This window comes from Ursus maritimus, unplaced genomic scaffold (genome assembly GCF_017311325.1).
Source record: "Ursus maritimus isolate PB19 unplaced genomic scaffold, ASM1731132v1 scaffold_4, whole genome shotgun sequence".
NCBI classification, from domain to species: domain Eukaryota; kingdom Metazoa; phylum Chordata; class Mammalia; order Carnivora; family Ursidae; genus Ursus; species Ursus maritimus.
The window spans coordinates 57653105-57672095 of NW_024426552.1; the positions used below are offsets into that span (position 1 = coordinate 57653105).

The window sequence follows — 18991 nt, forward strand, 5'->3', positions numbered from 1 at the left end:
TCCTATCTTTGAAAACTACCAATTTACTTTTATCTCTATGGATTTAACTATTCTGGGCATTTCATGTAAATGACATCATACAATCTGTGACATTTTGTGTCTGGCTCCTTACACTTAGCATAATGTTTTTGAGGTTCATCCACATTGTAGCATGTATCAGTACTCCATTCCTTTTTAGGGCCAAATAATATTCCACTGTATGGATATACCACAATTTGTTTATGCATTCATGTGCTGATGGCCTTTTGGATTCTTTCCAAACTTTGGGCTATTATGAATACTGCTGCTATGAACATTTCTATGCAAGTGGTTTTGTTTTTGTTTTTGAATCCTTGTTTCCAATTATTTGGGATATACACCTAGGGGTGGAATTGTTGGATCATGAAGTAATGCTAGGTTTAACTTTTTGAGATAAAGATCCTTGTTCTTCAAGGAGGAATATATGTAGTAGGGCGTGAAAACCCCATTAAGCTCTAAGTTATGACTTTCACCTAGTCATTTGGAACTCCTCGTGCCAGGAGACCAACAGATAAGTGATGGAGCCTCCTGGCGAGGATAATTGAATCCTGATAATCAGGAGAAGTTAAGGATGTTGTTACACAATGGGGACGGGGAAGAATACATTTGGTGCCCAGATGATCCACTGAAGTGTCTCTTTTTTATTCCTTTTTTAATTTTACCAGTACATGGATAAGTATAACAGCCAAGGCCTGAGAAGGGCACCATATCCCTCAGGGTCACTTCATCAGATTTGCCCCTTGACCAGGAGAGTGCTAATCAGTAGTGAAAGGAATCTAGAATAGATGACAGAAGAAGGCAATGAAGAGAATTATTTTGGCATTGAGACCAGTTGCTTTGACAGAGATTATAATCCATCCCACTCAACTTCCACAGGAAGAGAGACCAACAAGATTCCTGATGAAGCTGTTTCTAGAATTTATTATAGTAGGACAGTGGAGCCAAATGGCATATGTGGTGTGCACCCAGATCCTCCCTTCAGAATTGAGGAATTTGTTCCCTCCAGTTGCCAGGAGAGTTGACAGTGAAAACTTTCAACTGCACAGAGCTTCCTTGCCTAAGGCAAGACACCTTCCCAGGGGTAGTCCACCTCCATTTACTGGCTAGGGCCATAAAAGGCCCCGCCCCCTGAGAAATCCCAGTGAGATTGTCTGAGTTCCTTGTGTGACTACATCACATTTCAACTCCTCCCTCTGCTGAATCCTATTTCCTTCACACAGAGGGGCCGATTCCTAAGGTTTATCCCATTAAAATTACCCATTCAGTGTGCAAATCTCCTTCTTAGGGTTTCAATATGAGCCCTAAGAGTCTGTGTAATTTGTTGGGTCATTAAAAATTGAATATTCCAATCACGCAGAAATAAGTCCATGGTACTCTGAACTGGTTAAACAAACAACGTTTAGAAGATTATATTCTATCTGGGGCCTCATATTTTAAGAGAAACACTAACAACATGGCTACATCCAGAAGAAATCAACAAAGATGGAGAGTGTAAGAAAATGTTACTTGGCGTAAAGAAAGAGGAATTGAGACTTTGGCAAACTGTCTTAATCCCAGAAAGGCTGTCATTGGGGAGATGGAATGGAAGTTTCTGTGCTGGAGGAGAGAATAGGGGCGCAAAGGTAGATTTTATAAGAAGGCAGATTTTGGCTGAAAGGAGGGAGGGATTTTCTAAAGGATAACCTGTCACAAGTCTTGGGAAGATGTAATCCAGTTTTTTCATACAGCTGGATGATGATCATGGGTCAGGGATGTTAGAATCTCTGCAATGACATGGAGACTGGGCTAAAGTCCCTTCCAGCTTTCAAATCCCATGATTTCAGGTTGTGATAAATTGCAAGCTTTTCAAGGGTCTTTAATATGCAGGATATGGAATCTGCTCAAAGCATAATGCAAGTCTCCATTACGTAAGTTTTTCTTAAAGACAAAACACCATCCTTCACCTTTGCCCGTCTGGAGTGATGCTACTTGAAGTAGGGGAACTACATGATAATTCCTCAGCTCCAATGAGTTTGCTGTTGAGTTCCATTTTATTTTATTTTATTTTATTTTATTTTATTTTATTTTTTTAAGACAGAAACAACTAAGAATGGTCTTTGAACAGTTCTGACTTTATTAATAAGCATGCTTGTAGGTTTTTAGGGCTCAGAAGATAATTTATGTCCTTCTAGAATTATTTTTAGGTTGTCTTATCATAGCTTAAGAATTCAGACTTATCACTTTTACTGATGAGAAAGTTGAGGGCCAGGAAGTTTGCACACTTAACTCAAACCACTAAAAAGACTATATGCCAAGTCTGGAATCTGACCTCTTACATTCTGAATGACAGAAGTTTTGTGCATTTTCCCATGTCATCCAATTTCCAAGTCCTCTTGCCTTCCAGATTGCTTTCACCATACTTTATGGACTGATTTGTGTCCCCCAAAAGTTACGTTGAAGTCCTAACCCCCAGAATCTGTAAATGTAAACCTATTTTGAAATAGAGTCTTTGCAGTTGTAATCAAATTAAGATGAGGTCACGGTAGATCAGGGCAGGTTTTAATCTGATGATTTATAAGAAGAGGGAAACTTGGACACACACACACAATGGGGGAATACCATGTGCAGATGGAGGAGAGATTGGCGTTATGCCACCCCACTTAGGGACACCAAAGATTGCTGGCAACCACCAGAAGCTAGGAAAGAGGCAAAGAAAGATCTTCCCCTACAGCCTTCAGAGAGAGCATGGCCTTGCCAACACCTTGATTTTGGACTTGGAACTTCCAAAACTAGGAGAGAAGTCTCTAATGTGTTAAGCACACAGTTTGTGGCCGTTTGATACCACAACCCTAGGAAATGAATTCACTATATCCTGTGCCCTTCTCTCAGGAGCAAGAGGAAAGGTGTTAGGCTCAGACATCATGAGGAACAAAGACAGAAAGTCTTGAGGAGTACGTGCATTCTGCTCCCCATTCCCTGGCCAGGAGAGGAACAGAGACCCCCAGGTCCCTGGGGAACAGGTCACCCTTAGCAAGCACACATCTGCCATCAGCCTGGCCTCGGATCATGTTATATTTGGGCACGTGGCTGGGGGAGCAGGGAAGGGGTGTGCTGTTAGGGACTAGCCATTTGCCTAACAACTTCACTACAAATTCAGCCAAGCATCCTGGGCACATGTAGGGAATAAAAGACAAGAGAAAAATCAGATTTCATGTGGGAGGCTGAACAGATTGTGCCTGATAACATGAGACAATTAGAGAATCAGCAAAGAGAAAGAAAGATGGGCTGTGAACCAGATAGGAATAAAAATAGCTGCTTAGGGGGATGATGATGATGATGATGGTGATGATATCAATGATAACAATCTCGCACATTTGCTAGAACTTTATAGTTGGCAAAGCACTTCTAATTCATGACGTCGTCTCATTTTTGTCTAGTGAGGAAGGCCACTGGGGTGTGTGGGTTAAGAGGTCCTGGGACTTGTGCTTGCCACCGACTCCCAGGTTCTGCCTCTGTCAGTGTGTGCGACAGAAGGGAGCTGACACTGGCATCACCCTCCACTGAGTCTCCGTGTCAGGAGGTAGTCATGGAAACCCACTCCCTTCCTAAGCTGATGAGGAGAGAATTAGGTAGAAAGGAGGAATCAAGTTAATTGCCTGTCATCCCCTCTCTGCTCTTTGTGTGTTGATTCAAATTAAGCTTTTTCAGTTTTCTGATGTCAGCAGATACCAAAGGATGAGAGCATAGGCCTGGGAGTCAGGACCTGCAGGAAAGAGCCAGTTCCGAGCAAATCCCTGAGCCTTTCTGCTTCTCTGTTTAGCTCTGACCCAAGCATTCAGGAAAACAAATCTCTTTGACTGACTCCCCCCACCCCTCGATTTCTGACCTAAACTCTCTGCACTGCCTTCATTTTAACCGTTTCTGACTCTACATCCATTCAGCCAGCCATTCCTCCTCTGGCAGAGAAAAGAGCAAAGAATTCAAATTGAATTCTGCATTTATTGAAATTCACTGTAGCTCAGAGGGAACTAATTAAATAAGTCAGTTAAGTAAGTCGTCTGTGATATGTGTTGCCCACATGGAGGGAAGCGGAGGAAAGATCTAGAGGTTTTCTGCAAGTGGTATCACCTCTAGGTCAGTTGTTACGTGAGCAGAGCTGGAGGAGGTCTCCAAAGATGAGGCCCTTTCCTTTGCTGTCCTATGGTCTCTTGTCTACAGCCAGATAGAATTATTTGAGATTCCTTGCACGCTCCTCCCTTGTTCACATCTTCAGCTCTTCAAAGGTTTTCTCTGTCCGGAGCATCCTTCCTACTTTTTAATTATGTCTTAACCCTGACAATACTTGTCTGGGAAGCCCTCTCAGGGCTGAATGTAGGACTTCCAAAAACCATGAATTCCCTTTACTATAGACAAAAAGCAGGTCATCAGTGTACACACAAATTCAACCTCCCACTGTACCACAAGCTTTGGGGGCAGGGACCCTGTCTCCCTCGATGATGTTTCTCAGCACTAAGTACCATGCCTGGCGCATAGAAGGTGGTAAATCAATATTTATTGAATAAGTGGTTGATTCAGTAAATTGTCGATGAAAGGAGTTTTAGAGGATGGTGTTCTGGAAGAAGGAAATATTTACTCATGATCTAGAGTTGAATGTTGGTTGTAATCTCTCTGGATTTCCATACTACTTGCATTTCACTCAAATAGTATGGTCAGCTCTGAGGCTTCTTTAGGCCCCAGAACAGGTTTGCCCCAAGAACTCTGCCCTGCTTCATTCCTGCCAATGTTTCTCCTGGAAGTTTTGGCCATGCTGGCTCTGAAAGTAGCAAGCTCTGAGGTTAAGTGCTGATTCATGGTGGGAATTACGGAGGTAGAGATGACAGAATGAAGAATCCCAGGATGAAAAGGCTGAAGATAGTGTTTGGAATTCCTCTAGAAAGTTCTTTCTGGATCAGAAGAAAATTCTGGGAAGGGGATGTTGTCTCAGATTAGGGATAAGAGGCTCCTGTCTAGGGAAAAGATCCCTCTCAGTTTAATGGTGAAGGTGACTGGATGACTTTCTCCTCGTATCTATCTGGAGTTTATAGTTTTTATAGAAGAGGTCAGTATATTGGCACGCTTGTCTGTCGAGCGCCGATGGGGACAATAGTAATGGACTTCAGTTTCCTTTTATGTAAATGAAGGAGAGAGTAGAACCAAATACTCTCTAAATTCTGTTGCATGATTCTATACAAACAGATTATGAATTTGCTGTGTGATTCTTCTAGAAGTTGAACATGGCAGAAGAATGAGAGCAGGGCCTTGGGCTGTCTGCTTTAGAAAGTTTAGCGGCAGAGGCAGGTCAAGTAGGCTGAGGCTCTTCCAGGAACCTTGGCTCTGTTTTTTTCTCCCCATCTTTTTCTCCCACCGCTTCCCCTCTCTGGTGGAAGGCAGTGTGTCATGGACGGTTAGTTGCACGGGCTTGTGAATCAGATAGACGTACACTCGAATTTCTGCTCTGCCACTTACTGACTGGGTGTGACCTGGGCCAAATTTCTTGACCTCCCTTAGCCTGTTTCCTCATCTTGAAAACTGAGTTTATCTTCTTAAGGTTATGCTAAGGTTTTAATGATTTGATGTAAAGGAAGGATACACAATATTTGCTATCCTTCCTCCTCATAAATATATTAATACTGGCGCTGTCTATGTTTTTATTTTTAGAACTCTCATTTTGACATGGAATTTTATTAATTTTAACCCACTGTCCTACTGGTTTTCTGTTTATTTTGCATGGAAAAACCTAGGAATCATGTACTTTTACTTCTTCAGATATGTAACAGTCTCAGTCCCCAGTTCTGCTTGCCCTATAAACCTCTTGAGCTAGATGGCATTAGGTACAAGAACTAGTAGGCACACAGGATTTTTCCACTAGAATTACAATATAAATACTGTTCTAGGCAATAAAATTTTTAAAATGCTGGCATTTAAAGCATTCAGGAGTAGCAGGTAACGAAATTGCTGGGCGTATATATTTCCTTCTTACACACTAAAGGGTTAGAGGAGTAAAGATGGGGCAAAGCAGCCTTGGATTCTTCATAAAGTTCTTGTGCACTTTAAATTTTATCAGCATCGCAGTGGGCTTCTGTCACACCTATGCACTAACAGCTCTTAACAGTAAATTTATTGAAGTTCAGGATGATAACACTTCATAAATTATCCATAAATTATATCTGGATTCTCTAGTCAATGAGAAATAGCTTCTGTAGGTAAAAAGGGAAGGGGTGAGAATATTCAAGTTCCTTCTAAATGCAATTTTGAATGACATCAGCACATTATTTTTATTTTGTCTTTCATTTCAGTTGTTGGAGTGGTCCTGTTCGGGTTCTGCGCTAGGCCTTTATGAAGACTGTCCATGCGATGTCTTTGGACAGCAGCTCTGCCTGGTGCCCTCAGTTCTGAGGTCCTCTGGCAGTCTAGGGGAGTCTCTCCCACCCTTACAAGTAAAGGAACAAACACAGGAGCGGGTGGTGGGCTCCTTGAGGGCAGGAGCTATCTTCTTCATTGTCATCAGTCTAGAGACTGGGAGGTGACTGGCACTTTGTAGACACCAAAGACTTAATGGGTTTAGGGTCTGAAAGTATTGGGTCTCTGTGAAGCAGGAGATGAAGGTTCCTGGGTAGGAAAACCTTGCCACGTTATGAAAAGCGTGTCTAAGGCATGTTATGAACCATACGGTTTAAAGTGATACTACAGTGGGAGCCGCCATTCCTTTTTCCCTTAACATTCTCATCCTGAATTACTCTGGAGTTGAGTCTCCGAGAACATGGGAATGGAGCCAGAGTGCCTTCTTAGTGAGAGCTACAACACAGGGGTAGCAAGGTTTGAAAGGAAGCCCAGGTCCCAATGTGGGACCATGTCTCCCTCAGGGTGAGGAATTTCCCTCACCAATTGCAGCCAGATTCAACAGAGAGGTAGAAGCATGGGCCGTGCCTTTACAATTCAGCAGAGCGTGAACAAAAGGAATGACCAAAAGGGCCCACAACAGTACAAGGTCAGCCTGATAGTTTAATTAGAAGCTTGAAGGAAGAGAGACTGGCTATTCTGCAAGACAGTTTACCGGCTGAGATTCCAAGGACCCCGGCGAGTTGACAGTTATGAGATCTGTTCATTTTTCCTTCACTGTGATGAATCATGCCTCTGATGACAACTTTGCGTGTGTGTGTGTAGAGTCATGTTTTATCAGCTTCTTTCTGAATTATTGCTTGTCACTCGGGGACCTCCCAACCACTTGAAGACTGCCAGGATGAAGTCAGATTTTAGCTGGGGGGCTGGGTAGAGCATTCTGTTTAGGAAGAAGCAGTTGGTTACACCTGCTCCTCGGGGAGGTCCTGGCTCCAGGAGTCTTCTTCCTACCCCACGCCAGAGAACACAGCACAGTCGTTCTGAGCAGGCCCTGGCCAGTGGCTCAATGGCCTGGCAGCTAAGGGTGGGCACAGGGAGTATGCTTCCCTCTCCTTCAGCAAGACAGGATCTTGAGGAAGGCTTTACGGAACTCGACATTGAAGGTGGTATAGATCACGGGGTTGAGGGCGCTGTTCACGTAGCCCAGCCACGTGGTGGCGCTGTAAAGCTCTGGGGACACGTGGCAGGCTCCACAGTGGGTATTGAGAACGTGGGTCAAAAAGAAGGGCAGCCAGCAGACAATGAAGGCTCCTGGGTTGCAAAGGAAGAGAGAAACTGGATAAAGGGTTTGCTTACTCCTTTTGTTGTAACATGAAAATGACTCACTGTTGTTTGCTTTGTGCCAGCCGCCATGCTGGAATTTTACAGACCCATTTAATTTTTACACCAACCCTACGAAGTAGGTGTGATTAGCCACTTTTTTTTCCTTTTTCTTTTTGGATGAGAAAATTACATGCTTACATCTTTGATTCATCTCAGGCCTTTGTTCCTAAATCGATTTTCTAGTTTGATATTTAGGTAGCTCTTTACTAGTCTTTTCTACTTCTCAATTCAATTCAAATATTTACTTAATGTCTAGCTGTGCAAGACATGATCCTAGGCACCATTGGGAAGAAGACCTTAAAGACATGACTGACAGTTCCTCCTGTTGAGATTACATCCAGGTGTTCTCATAAAGTCCCTGAGATACAAGAGCGCGAGGTTTGCCAGTGGCAGTGAACAGGAGGAATTGCCTTCACTAACTCTATATGCTCTCTATGACTTATCAATTTTTTTCTTTATTTAAATAAATTTTCTCTTTTTCTACTATAAAACTAACCCTGACTTTGTACATTATGGAAAACTTGGGAAATGCAAGAAAGTAGAAAGAAGAAAAATAACCACCCACCACTCAAAGACAATCACTTTTGACATCTTGGTGAATTAATTTTCATGTTTTTCTTTCTCTGTATTTGAAATAATCTAGATGTTATCACACCATATGACAGCAGTTTTTTGCATCCTTATTTTTTCACTTAATATTTTTGAATAAGTAAGCCTTTATTACATATCCAATATGTGCCAGACACTTTTATTTAATTATTATCTTATTTATTATTTGATTTATCCATTATACTTTCACGTGATAGACAACAAACACAATGGATAAACGCAATTCACTTAGGTCACTTGTCCAATTTTATATTTCATAATTTCAGCCCAGGTCTTTTGAATTTTCACCAGAGTTAACATGGATATGCAAACCCTTCTCAACTGAATCGCAAACATTTATAAATATCACAGTTATTGGATTTCCATTTCTGCCAGCTGCACCAAACTCAACCTAACCCAACCAAATTCAACCCAACTCAACCCAACTCAACCCAACTCAACATGACCCAAACTCACCAAGCACAATGGCCAGCATCTGGGTTGCCTTCTTCTCCCGAAGTGGCACTCCACGAGGCTGCAAGGGCCCCAGCTTTAGAGATGTTGACAACCTGCCATTACTGAGTTTTCGAACCTCTAAGCTGAGCTTGGGTGCCATGGTGGGGCTGAGGGAGTTCCGAGTCCTCCCTTCCCTTTTCAACTCTCCTCCAGCTTCTTGGAAGCCTGGTCGCCCCAATGCAGTATCTTGGCAGATGCTATAGTAGCGTTTCAGCTCCACGTGTGCCTGGCTAGGGGAGAGTGGCTGCACGTGGGACAAGAGGGGGTCCTGACATTTCTGGGGATACTGTTTATCTTCCGAATGCTCCTGAAAAGGAAAGAGCATGCAAAGAAGTTTGAGGAAATCATCATTTTGTGAAATCTACTGAGGGCACATCTGAGAGTAAGGGGATCAGGAAAAGTTAAGGTACGTGAAATCTGCTTCTGTCTTCAAAACTAAAAAACACCTACCAGATATAGAACAGTTGAGAATCACAGTAATCCCTTCAGGAGGGTAGTATACGATTATAGCCTGGCCTTTTAGACTTAGAATGAGCTGGATATAGAGAGGAACACGTGAGATGATTCTACTAAGATATAAATCACAAAATCTGGAATGTGGGAAACTCTGTAAGACAAATGACTCAGTTTTTTCCAACAAATAGATTGCGACAACAACAACAATCCCATTTACCAGCTGCAAAGTATGGGTCTTATTTGAATTTTGATTCATATAACCAACTATGAAAAACTTACAAGACAATTGGGATAATGTGAACATTGATTGGATATGTAATGATATTAGGGAGTTATTTATTTGCTTAGGGTGATGTATTGTGATTATACAATTTATGAAGAGTCTTCCTTAGAGAGCGTCACAGAAATATTTTTGCTGAAATGTTATGATGTTTGGGATTTGCTTCATACGAATCCAGTAGGCATGGATGAGGGTAGGTGGGAGTGCAGATGAAATGAAATAAGATTGGCCACAAGTTAATCGCTGAAGCTGGCTCACGGCTACTGAAGGATTTGTTATATTTGTCTTTCTACTTTTTTATTTTTGAAATTTTCCATAATAAAAAGTAAAAGAAAGAAAGGAAAGGAAAGGAAAGGAAAGGAAAGGAAAGGAAAGGAAAGGAAAGGAAAGGAAAGGAAAGGAAAAGAAAGGAAAGGAAAAGAAAACCCAGGATTTCCATCTCAACTTTCCTACTTATTAGATGGATCCTTGGACAAGTTAATTAAATATCTTTGAGCCTCATTTGTAAAACAGAAGTTGGGAAAAGAAGAAGTTGGGAAAAATAGGTTTAGGATGAGTAGACCCTGTGAGTATGTGGACGTTTCTGGTATTTGGTGGGGATGTGTGGGTGCTCAACACCTGAACTTCTCTCCATGTTTGAAGAATCAGACACTGTGTCAATCCTGAGTAGCGGGCAGGACCCCTTAGCTCCTATTACTGAAGTCATAAAAGCCATATATTCACTCTCTGCACATCCCCACCAGTCATCTAGAGCTCTGGCACATAAACCAAGCCTAGCCCATTGGAGATTTGCACCTAAGACCTTGAATTGGAGCTGGTGAAGCTTGGACACGTCAGAATTTGTCTAGCAGTGATGGTAGGTCTTCCAACCAGATTCTTCCTTAGGCATGAACAACTTCATCTGAAGTTATTCTCCAGCCTTCTGACTGAGTCTGAGCTACTTGGTACCCTTCCAGTAAATTCCTTTGTCTATATGTTAGTGTCAACAACCAAGAATGCTCACTACTCTCTCCTTAGTTCCAGGAATCACAGTGCTAGTGCACCCTGCACACTCAGAAACACTGTTGAATGAATCAAAGCAATGGGCCTTTTAAAACGATATGACATTTTTAAAATACCATATGCTCTACAGAGGTATTCATTGGGATTCTAGTATAATATAATTTAAAAAATTTTTTTCATTTTGATGGGGTTTTTAAATAATTAATACAAGCATATTGTGTTTTACATGAATGGCCATTTATAACCAAGATTATGATTGTGCTGGCATCTAGTAATCTTCTAAAAGTGTTGATATTTAACTTCAAATGCATTCTTTCGGAAACTAAGGGACTGGAGACAAATTCTTGACTGTCCTTATGAAATCTCAGGTTTAAGAACATTGATCTAGTATAACTTGTCTCTATTTTACAGATGTGGAAATTCAATCCTAAAGAAGAAAATTGATCCTTCCCAGACTATACATTTGTGAGTGTATTTTTCAGCTCTCTGCAAACCTTCATCACTACCTCCATGACTGGCATGAAGAAACACTGGATTCTTTTGGGTCTGGCTGGCAGAGCCCTCCAGTCCCAGATGGTAGGACAGAACCTATTTCTCCAAACTCCTGGCTATGCCAGTCTCTTGCTTCTCTATTCTCTCTTTAGTAGTCTCCACTTTTTTCCTTTTGGCCTCTGCTATAGGCAACTCGAAAATTCTTGCCTATTAAAAAAATTATTTACAGTAAGAATCTCGAACTGCTATAGTGGGCCTGTGTAAAAAGTGGTTAATTAGCTATACAGAGATTGGAAAAAGCTCAGACCTTCATGAGTTCTTAAAATGTTATTCCTAACATTTTCTTGGAGTTCAGGGAGAAGAATATTGATCTTCTAACACTTCCATTCTGCACTCAGCTTGCTTGGGGATGCAGGGCTGGCTTGAATTGAAAGGACAAGGATAAGGGTGACCATGACTTTTTTTTTGGTTTTCCTTCATATATAGTGGGAAATAGAGCACTTGAAAGTCTCACATTAGCCTCTATTCTCTGCTTTTCTTGGCTCTCCCATGTGTGTTCCATTGACACCCTGTTCCCTCTAGGCAAGTGATTCTGGATGGCACCCTCACACCATGTCTAAGAGTCACTGGCTCCAGTCGTTGGGATCTAGCTCAATAGTGATATGCTTTCTGCATATCATTTGGTGATTCCTATTCTGAAGCTCAAATCAGGATCTCACATTTGTTATATACAATAGATACAAGTAAGGGATTGGGGCCATTGCATTTTGGGGTAGAAGTGGAAGCAAGTCAAGTCAGAGTGTTGAGAAAAGTTATCTTATTTTTTTCCTATAATCAAAGATGGCTTACTTACCATTTGCCCCGTGGCATCTGAAGGAAATCTGTCCCTTATTGAAAACTGCCGAATGGGGTGCAGCCTCAGACAGGAAGACTAGGGTGGGTTGAAGGAGAAACAGTGGTAGGTTAAGGTCTACATGGAGGAACCATACAGATGCCAATGTTTTGAATATCCTCAATGTTTGTTCATAACCTCAGTTTCAGGTCCTTACCTCCTGTTTCATGGGAACCAATATTCTAGTTCTACCCAAACCGTGGGACTTCAACTTTGAGAGACTGACTCTCACTCAGGTCATTATAAATTAATCTAGCCATCCAAACTAGACCTGCCTTCAAGATCAAATTCAGTTCTTACTCTGTCCGTGAAGCCCTTTCCTGAGCATATTGACCTCTTCTCTCATAACCTCTATGGCACTTCTATTTCGGTGCTTAATTGTCTTCATCTTATTTCACAAACATCCTGGGGCTGTGAGTTAACTTTGGGTAGAGGGCTGCTTTATCTGCCTGTCTAGATTCTCAATGCCATGAAGGCAGAGGCTGTATAATACTCCTGCTGTCCCTTCCCTAGCAGATTGCAAGCATGTGCCAGACACAGACTTTCCAGCCCAAGCAAAGGGAAGATTGGTGCTGAGGCAGCTCTCCTTCTCAGAGCCTCGAAAGGCCCAAGAACATGCATCATCAGCATTCCATTTCATAAGCTGGTCAGCACTTTGACACAGGGGCAGACCTAGTAAGGAAAAGAGCTTTCCATGGACCCCAGTGATTCTTGGAATAAGTGGTCTCCTAAAAAGCTAATCCTGGGGACCTATCAGCAGTGCATGGTACAGCTGCCACCCTAAAACTGCAAATCCGGTGTGATATTTGTACCGTCGGCCCTTTGGGGGCAATGAAAAACTTTGCTGGAAAGCAGAAGAAGTCCAGAAACTATCCTATCATCTTGCCAAGCAACGTGAGCTCTAGGGAAGACTCACGATGCACCTTTTGGATTTGATTTCCTACTCTGAAGCATAGCCACTATGAGCAGATTAGAAGGTGCGTGTGAGATGTGTGTGTCCAGTGTGGCAGCATGAGCGAAAGCAGGTGCTCTGGACACAAGGTTGGGAAGCTCCAGGGTTGGGCACTGTTTTCCCTCTGCCCCGCCGAGGTGCTTACTTGTTGAGGGAAGCCGGGTCTGACACTGATGCACTGACTGTTCTGTCGAGTGAGGATCCGTTTCCGTCTCCTCTGTCTCAACACCACGTAGATCCTGGCATAGACGAGGACAGTCACGCCAAAGGGCAGGTAGAAGGACACCACTGAAGAGTAGATGACAAAGTCAGGGTTGGAGATGGAGCAGACAGTGGGGTCTCCTGTGAATGAGAGAAAAAGAGAAAGCCAAGCAGGACACATCAGTGGGGAGCACACAATATGGCCCCACACCATGTGTGGTGTCTCCACCATTTAATCCACATGGAGCTTCAGGAAGCAAGAGTTCTGGGTCCCCCTCCCCCCTCCTTGTGTCTCAGTCCACATGCTGTCTCATTGGTGGAGGCTTCTACCAGCTCCTCAGTCAGAAGTGACTCTTGCGTCCCCTGTGCCCCTCCACCCTTGCTTGCCTCCTCAGTGTTGCTAGCACACACGGCTGATTGTTAAGTTGTGGGGATGCAGGATATTATGTTGTCAGTGTCAGTACCCTGAGGGGAGGAGGTCCACTTCATCCTTGTGTTGCTCACAGTTCCCTTAAAAAGAAAATTATGCAGTGATTACATGCCAGACGCTGCTCTACACTGGGCTGCAAACACGTCTGCCCTTGAAGGGCTCAGTCTAGACAGACAGGCTATCTTCCTGAATGCTGCGTTAAGTGGCACAGAGGAATGTGGCCTGGAAGCTGGAGAAGCATCAGACTTAACAGGCCAGAGGCTCCTGGGAGCGAGGCAGCCCCCACAAAAGGGCCTGCTGGTGTGGAGGCATTAAAGGGTTGTTGAAGGCAAAGAGAGGAAGGCTTCTTTGTTGAGAATGCCGGGTCTCCAGTTTGAATCTGAGGTGCAGGGCTGGTGGTGGTGGCTGAATGCAGGCAATTCTGTTTTTTAGGGAATCTCAGGACTGGACAGGGTAGGATGGGGAGAGGGCTGTTAAGGATACTGCCACTGTGGACAATGTGAAATGAGGAGAACCTTTGTCCCTGCTTTATGACCTGAAATGCACCTGTCGCTACACTTTAGAGTCCCTGTGGTTTTGCCTTTTTTGCTAGCAGATGTTGAAACTCCTTTCTTCCCAGAATAGGGCCTGTAACCTGCCTCATCTAGAAGAGAAAAGGGAAGAAAGCTGATATCTTCCAGATGGTGTGCCAAGGACTTCATACACATCATCTTACCTAATCATTGTGGCAACGTTATGCGGCACGGGAGCCATTACTGACTCTATTCTCAAGTGAGCAGACTAAGGCTCAGAGAGGTTCAGTAAGTGGCCCAGCATCCCATAGCTTGAAAGAGGCAGAGCCTGGATATGTTTCTCCAGTTACTGTGACCTTACAACCAATGTTCTTTCTGTGATTTTGACTCGCCTCCCTCTACCACTTTGACTAACCCCCCTCTACCACTGGGAATGGCAAATTTACACTTTGCCCAGCGCTGTCAGCAACGGCTGTTGGCACACCCAACCAATCTTCATAAAGGGCAGGGGATTCTCAACAACCCCAAATCTGGCCTCAGGAGATACAGCCACAGGTGTGAGCTAGCGGGGAGAGGGCGGCAGCCAGCCATATGGGCCCCTCACTGGAGGTAGACAGAGGCCAGGCCTGGGGTGTGAGACCCAGGTCTGCCATTTACTACCTGTGAACCTGGGCACATTCAAGCCTCAGCTTCATTATCTGAAAAGAAGGATAAAAATAAGGTCTCGTGTAGTGGTTGTGAGACTAACTGAGGATAAGCGGTAGCTATTATTATCACTATTTATTCTTTACTATTATTATTTATTATATACCTCCTCTGAGCTGTTTGAACTTAAAAGGCACGGTATCATTTGGAATGGAAACCTGTAGAGAGTTACAAAGAACAGTACCTCTGGGGGAGGGAGAGGAGCAACAGCTAATAGTTAAAAAGAAAAAAAAGCGTACTCCGTTCTCAGCAAGGCATTATAATGACACGAGGGTCTTTAGGAGCTGCTCCCAAAGTTTTTGATTGTCTTGGGAGGAGGGTAAAATTCAGGTAAAATTAATGTCTTCTCACCAAGTCTGCGTCAGCCTCCTTTAGGAGATGGCTTATAAAACTTCGAGCAGTGGTCACCAGGTGGGCATTCTCTGGTGTTCTGGGGGAGATGGGGTTGGAGGTAGGTTAGGGTGGCAGCTGCTGCTCTTTCTGCATCTATAAGGAGTCATGCAGGCAGTGATCGGCCCTCTTCCTGAAATCAGCTCCCCTGTTGTCAGCATCTGACCACGATTTAGACGCCTCCTGTGAGGAGCTGTCTGAGCACGTTTTGCTGGTGAGAAGGGGGCCAGGACGGTGGCAGGGAGAGATACCCGCTGTTCATCTGGTTACCTCTGCTGGTGTGCGAGGTACACCCCCGTCTTCCTCCAGATACACCTTCTGCCCTTCTCTCCTCTCCTCTGGGTCCTGGGAAGCTGACCTCTAGATCTTATATATTAACTCTGACTTTTTTTTTCAAGTTTTTATTTAAATTCCAGTTAGTTAAGGTCCAGTGTAATATTAGCTTCAGGTGTAGAGTTTAGTGACTCATCACTGACATACGACACTGACATACGACACCCAGTGCTCATCCCGACAAGGGCGCTCCTTCATACCCAAGGGTATTAACTCCTACTCTTAAAAAGCCAGGAGCAGAAGTGGGTATAATATGCTTCTACTCATGTAAAAAGTAGCTACACCCACACATGCACACATACTTGTTTCAAGCATTATCTCTAAGATTATCAGTGTTTGCTTCCAGGGACGGTCACGGGGCAGCTCGCGATCTATGGTAGAAGGGAGACCTGCATTTATGTGTGTCTAGATAACCCCTTATACCTTATGTTTTACGGGCAAGTCTTTATTTTTCCTTTAAAATATGGAAAGTGTACACCCAAGAAAGAGCGAAGAGAGAACACAGAGCTATTCCAGAATTGCTGGCCACGAAGGCCCTCCGTGTACCATCACTGAGCCTGTGCAGTCATCCCTGCCTTCCTCTCTTATCCGAGTAAACTGCTGCCCATTCTTAGATTGAGCTCTGTGGCCTCTCCCACAATTTCTCCAGGCCGCGAAGTCCTGCGAGGACTGTCAGCGGGTAAAGTGGCACTGGAGGCTGGTGGCCAGTGAGTGAGGCCCTGTCCTGGATCCCACTGGGCTTGGTCTGGGTATGTGTCCTATTGGTGGGGCAGGAGTTCCAGAAGCTTCTTTCTGCTGTGTCCCAGATGAGGTGGTGAGGGTAGTGAGCGCCCCCCCCCGCCAGGAGATGAGCTGCCTTGTCTTGACTATTTAACCAGAACAGTCCTGTGCTATTAGTACAGTAGTTACTGGGTGAATACATGAAGGACGAATACTTGAGGGAAGTGGACAAATGAGCATTTTACATAAGCACATAAGCAGTCACTGGCTGGAAGATAATGGGGGAAACCAGGGGTTTATGCCTCATTCTCTGATATCGAGGATGTTTACCCCAACTAATTTCAACACTTAAGGAAGAAAAGATGATAAGAAGAACTCATCCACTTATTCATTCAACAAAAGTTTATGGAGTACTTAGTCTGTTCCAGGCACCATGCTGGGTGACAAAAACACTAAATAGCTCCGTAAAGGGTTGGAAGAGGCTTTTGTGGGCTAGCCTGGGAACTTGAGTCCCACAGTGATATGAAGGGTAAGGCCAAAAGCAGGTTGACTTGACAGGTTCATGAACTAAAACTCATGGAAGGATTTATCTTCCCCTTGTTTGCGAAGACAGGAGAGCCTGATGCATCCGGATTTAGGATGAGCCTGTTATTCTTTTAACGATGTGTTTCTCGACCAGGCTTCCACCAGCTCCGGTGTTCTGAAAGCCAGGTGAGGGATTCTGTTGCTCACATCTAGATAGTACTCCTCCATTTCCTTGTTTCAAAGGAAAACTTAGACTATTAGTCTTGTATCTGTGAAATGAAAGGATTGGGCTGCCCATTCAGGGATTCTTGAGTTTCCTCTAGTACCAATACTCCATGCTGTCAATGAGGGGGTATTTAGCTAGACTGCTGGGCCCCAGCTGGCAGCTGGGGCAACACTGATCAGCCAGGTCCCCCAACCTTGGAACTCTCTGTGACCCAAGGTCCTGCCTTATGTGCATATCCAGAAATGCATGTTGCCCTTTTCTCGGACAATAAGAACAATGCCGAGATGAAGGAAACTGAAGTTCAACTTTTTTTCTGCCTTATGTTGTCTGGCAGCCCACAATCCCACATGGCAGCTCATTTCATTAAAAAGAACTCTGCCAGAAAGTTCCCCTGTGTGGCACTGCTTAGTGAAAATCCATCCACTTCCGCTATCAGGTGTCACTGGTGGTATCCTGCCCTTTTCTCCTCTGTTTTTCTCAGGGTGAGTACAAACAAATGGCTGAGTGAAGTCATTTATATTGGGCTTTCGAATGAACTTGGGAGCTTCCTTATAGATGGAAGAGGTGCTAGAGGAACCCACATCCATCAAGATAATGAAGCTGTACTGTGAAGGTCAGACCGAGGCAGAGAAGGACGACTGGGCTTCCTTGCCTCGAGTTCTGCTCACTAATTCCCTGAACTGTGTCCTAGGATGAGGGGACTGATCTCTATAACCACCAGCAGAACTACTGCTGCTCAGATTTTCTTTGGAGTGGGTGCATAGTTCAATTTTGATGCACAGAAGCCTTTTCTAACACACGGCGATAACAACAATAGCAGTAGCTGATATTCACGGGCCTTTATAATGGACCTGAGACTTGGATGCTAAGACTATAGTCTTATTAATAAACTTAAAAGTAAGAGAGAGAGGGGCACCTGGCTGGCTCAGTCAGAAGAACATGATCTTGGGGTGGTGAGTTCGAGCCCCACGTTGGATGTAGAGATTACTGCAGTCAATCAATCAATCAATCAATCAATGACTTAAAAAAAGTTGCAACAGAATAAATCATGTACATCTTTAAAGTAAGAGACAGACTGAAAGAGATGAGAGAGCAACCAGAGTGTACACGCTGAGCCACGGGCAGTTTTTGCCTTCTCAATTCTATATTTGAAAATGTTTTTGGAGAGACAGTTTTCTGAGTTTTGTTTCTGGAATAATAATGATCTCACTGGTGGCAACAACACTGCAATTAGCTCATCATTCATCTGCACTTTGATGTTGACATTAACTGGGAACTCTGTCTAATGTCAGATTTTGAGACTGTTTTTAACTGTTACTAGGGTGTGTGTGTGCTTGTGTCTGTGAGAATGAGTAGAACAGCCCCCACCAACCTCCCAGAATGAATATGAAGAGCCACGAGGCAGACTGAATGTTGGTGGGGGTTTGCTGCCGGCCACGGGCCAGCAGTGCCTTGGTCTCCCGGGGTAGTGAGTTCCCATACTGCAGATTCCAACTTAGAATAATGTATTTTTGTATAGAAACTAAGATTTAGGGGCGCCTGGGTGGCGTAGTCGTTAAGCGTCTGCCTTCGGCTCAGGACGTGATCCCGGCATTCTGGGATCGAGCCCCACACCGGGCTCCTCCGCTGGGAGCCTGCTTCTTCCTCTCTCACTCCCCCTGCTTGTGTTCCCTCTCTCGCTGGCTGTCTCTCTCTCTGTCAAATAAATAAATAAAATCTTAAAAAAAAAAAAAAGAGAAACTAAGATTTAGAACATGGCTTAGTTAACAGACGGACCCAAAGAGCATATTTAACACTCATCAAAAATAGTATTTTAACGCCAGGCAGCCTCTTAGAGTTGTGTTAGGGAATGTTGCTTTGGGGGGAGTATGTGTGTGTCCATGACCATGTTTGTGTATATAAAGTATCGTTCAGTGAAAACAACAAAGTAACTAAGGGTAATGAGTAATGCAAACATGCTAGTAATATCATATTTTAGGAACACCCTGAGTTAACTAGGCAAATATTCGTTGG

At 43.8% G+C, this 18991-nt stretch overlaps 1 protein-coding gene across 2 annotated transcripts in view; it reads right to left on the reverse strand.

The window, feature by feature from the left end:
- Positions 1-7236: 7236 nt before the first annotated feature.
- DRD3 (dopamine receptor D3) overlaps positions 7237-18991 on the reverse strand; it is a 33026-nt gene continuing 21271 nt past the window's right edge. Inside the window, exons 4-7 of one of the 2 annotated variants that reach the window (XM_040621708.1) lie at positions 13082-13278; positions 8971-9106; positions 8824-8871; positions 7237-7686 (exon numbers count right to left, since the gene is read on the reverse strand). In XM_040621708.1, the coding sequence (XP_040477642.1) occupies positions 7490-7686; positions 8824-8871; positions 8971-9106; positions 13082-13278 (578 nt within the window). In that variant the 3' untranslated portion in view covers positions 7237-7489. Of the gene's footprint in view, positions 7687-8823; positions 9107-13081; positions 13279-18991 lie in introns of both variants that reach the window. The other variant, XM_008708232.1, reaches the window with a different exon arrangement.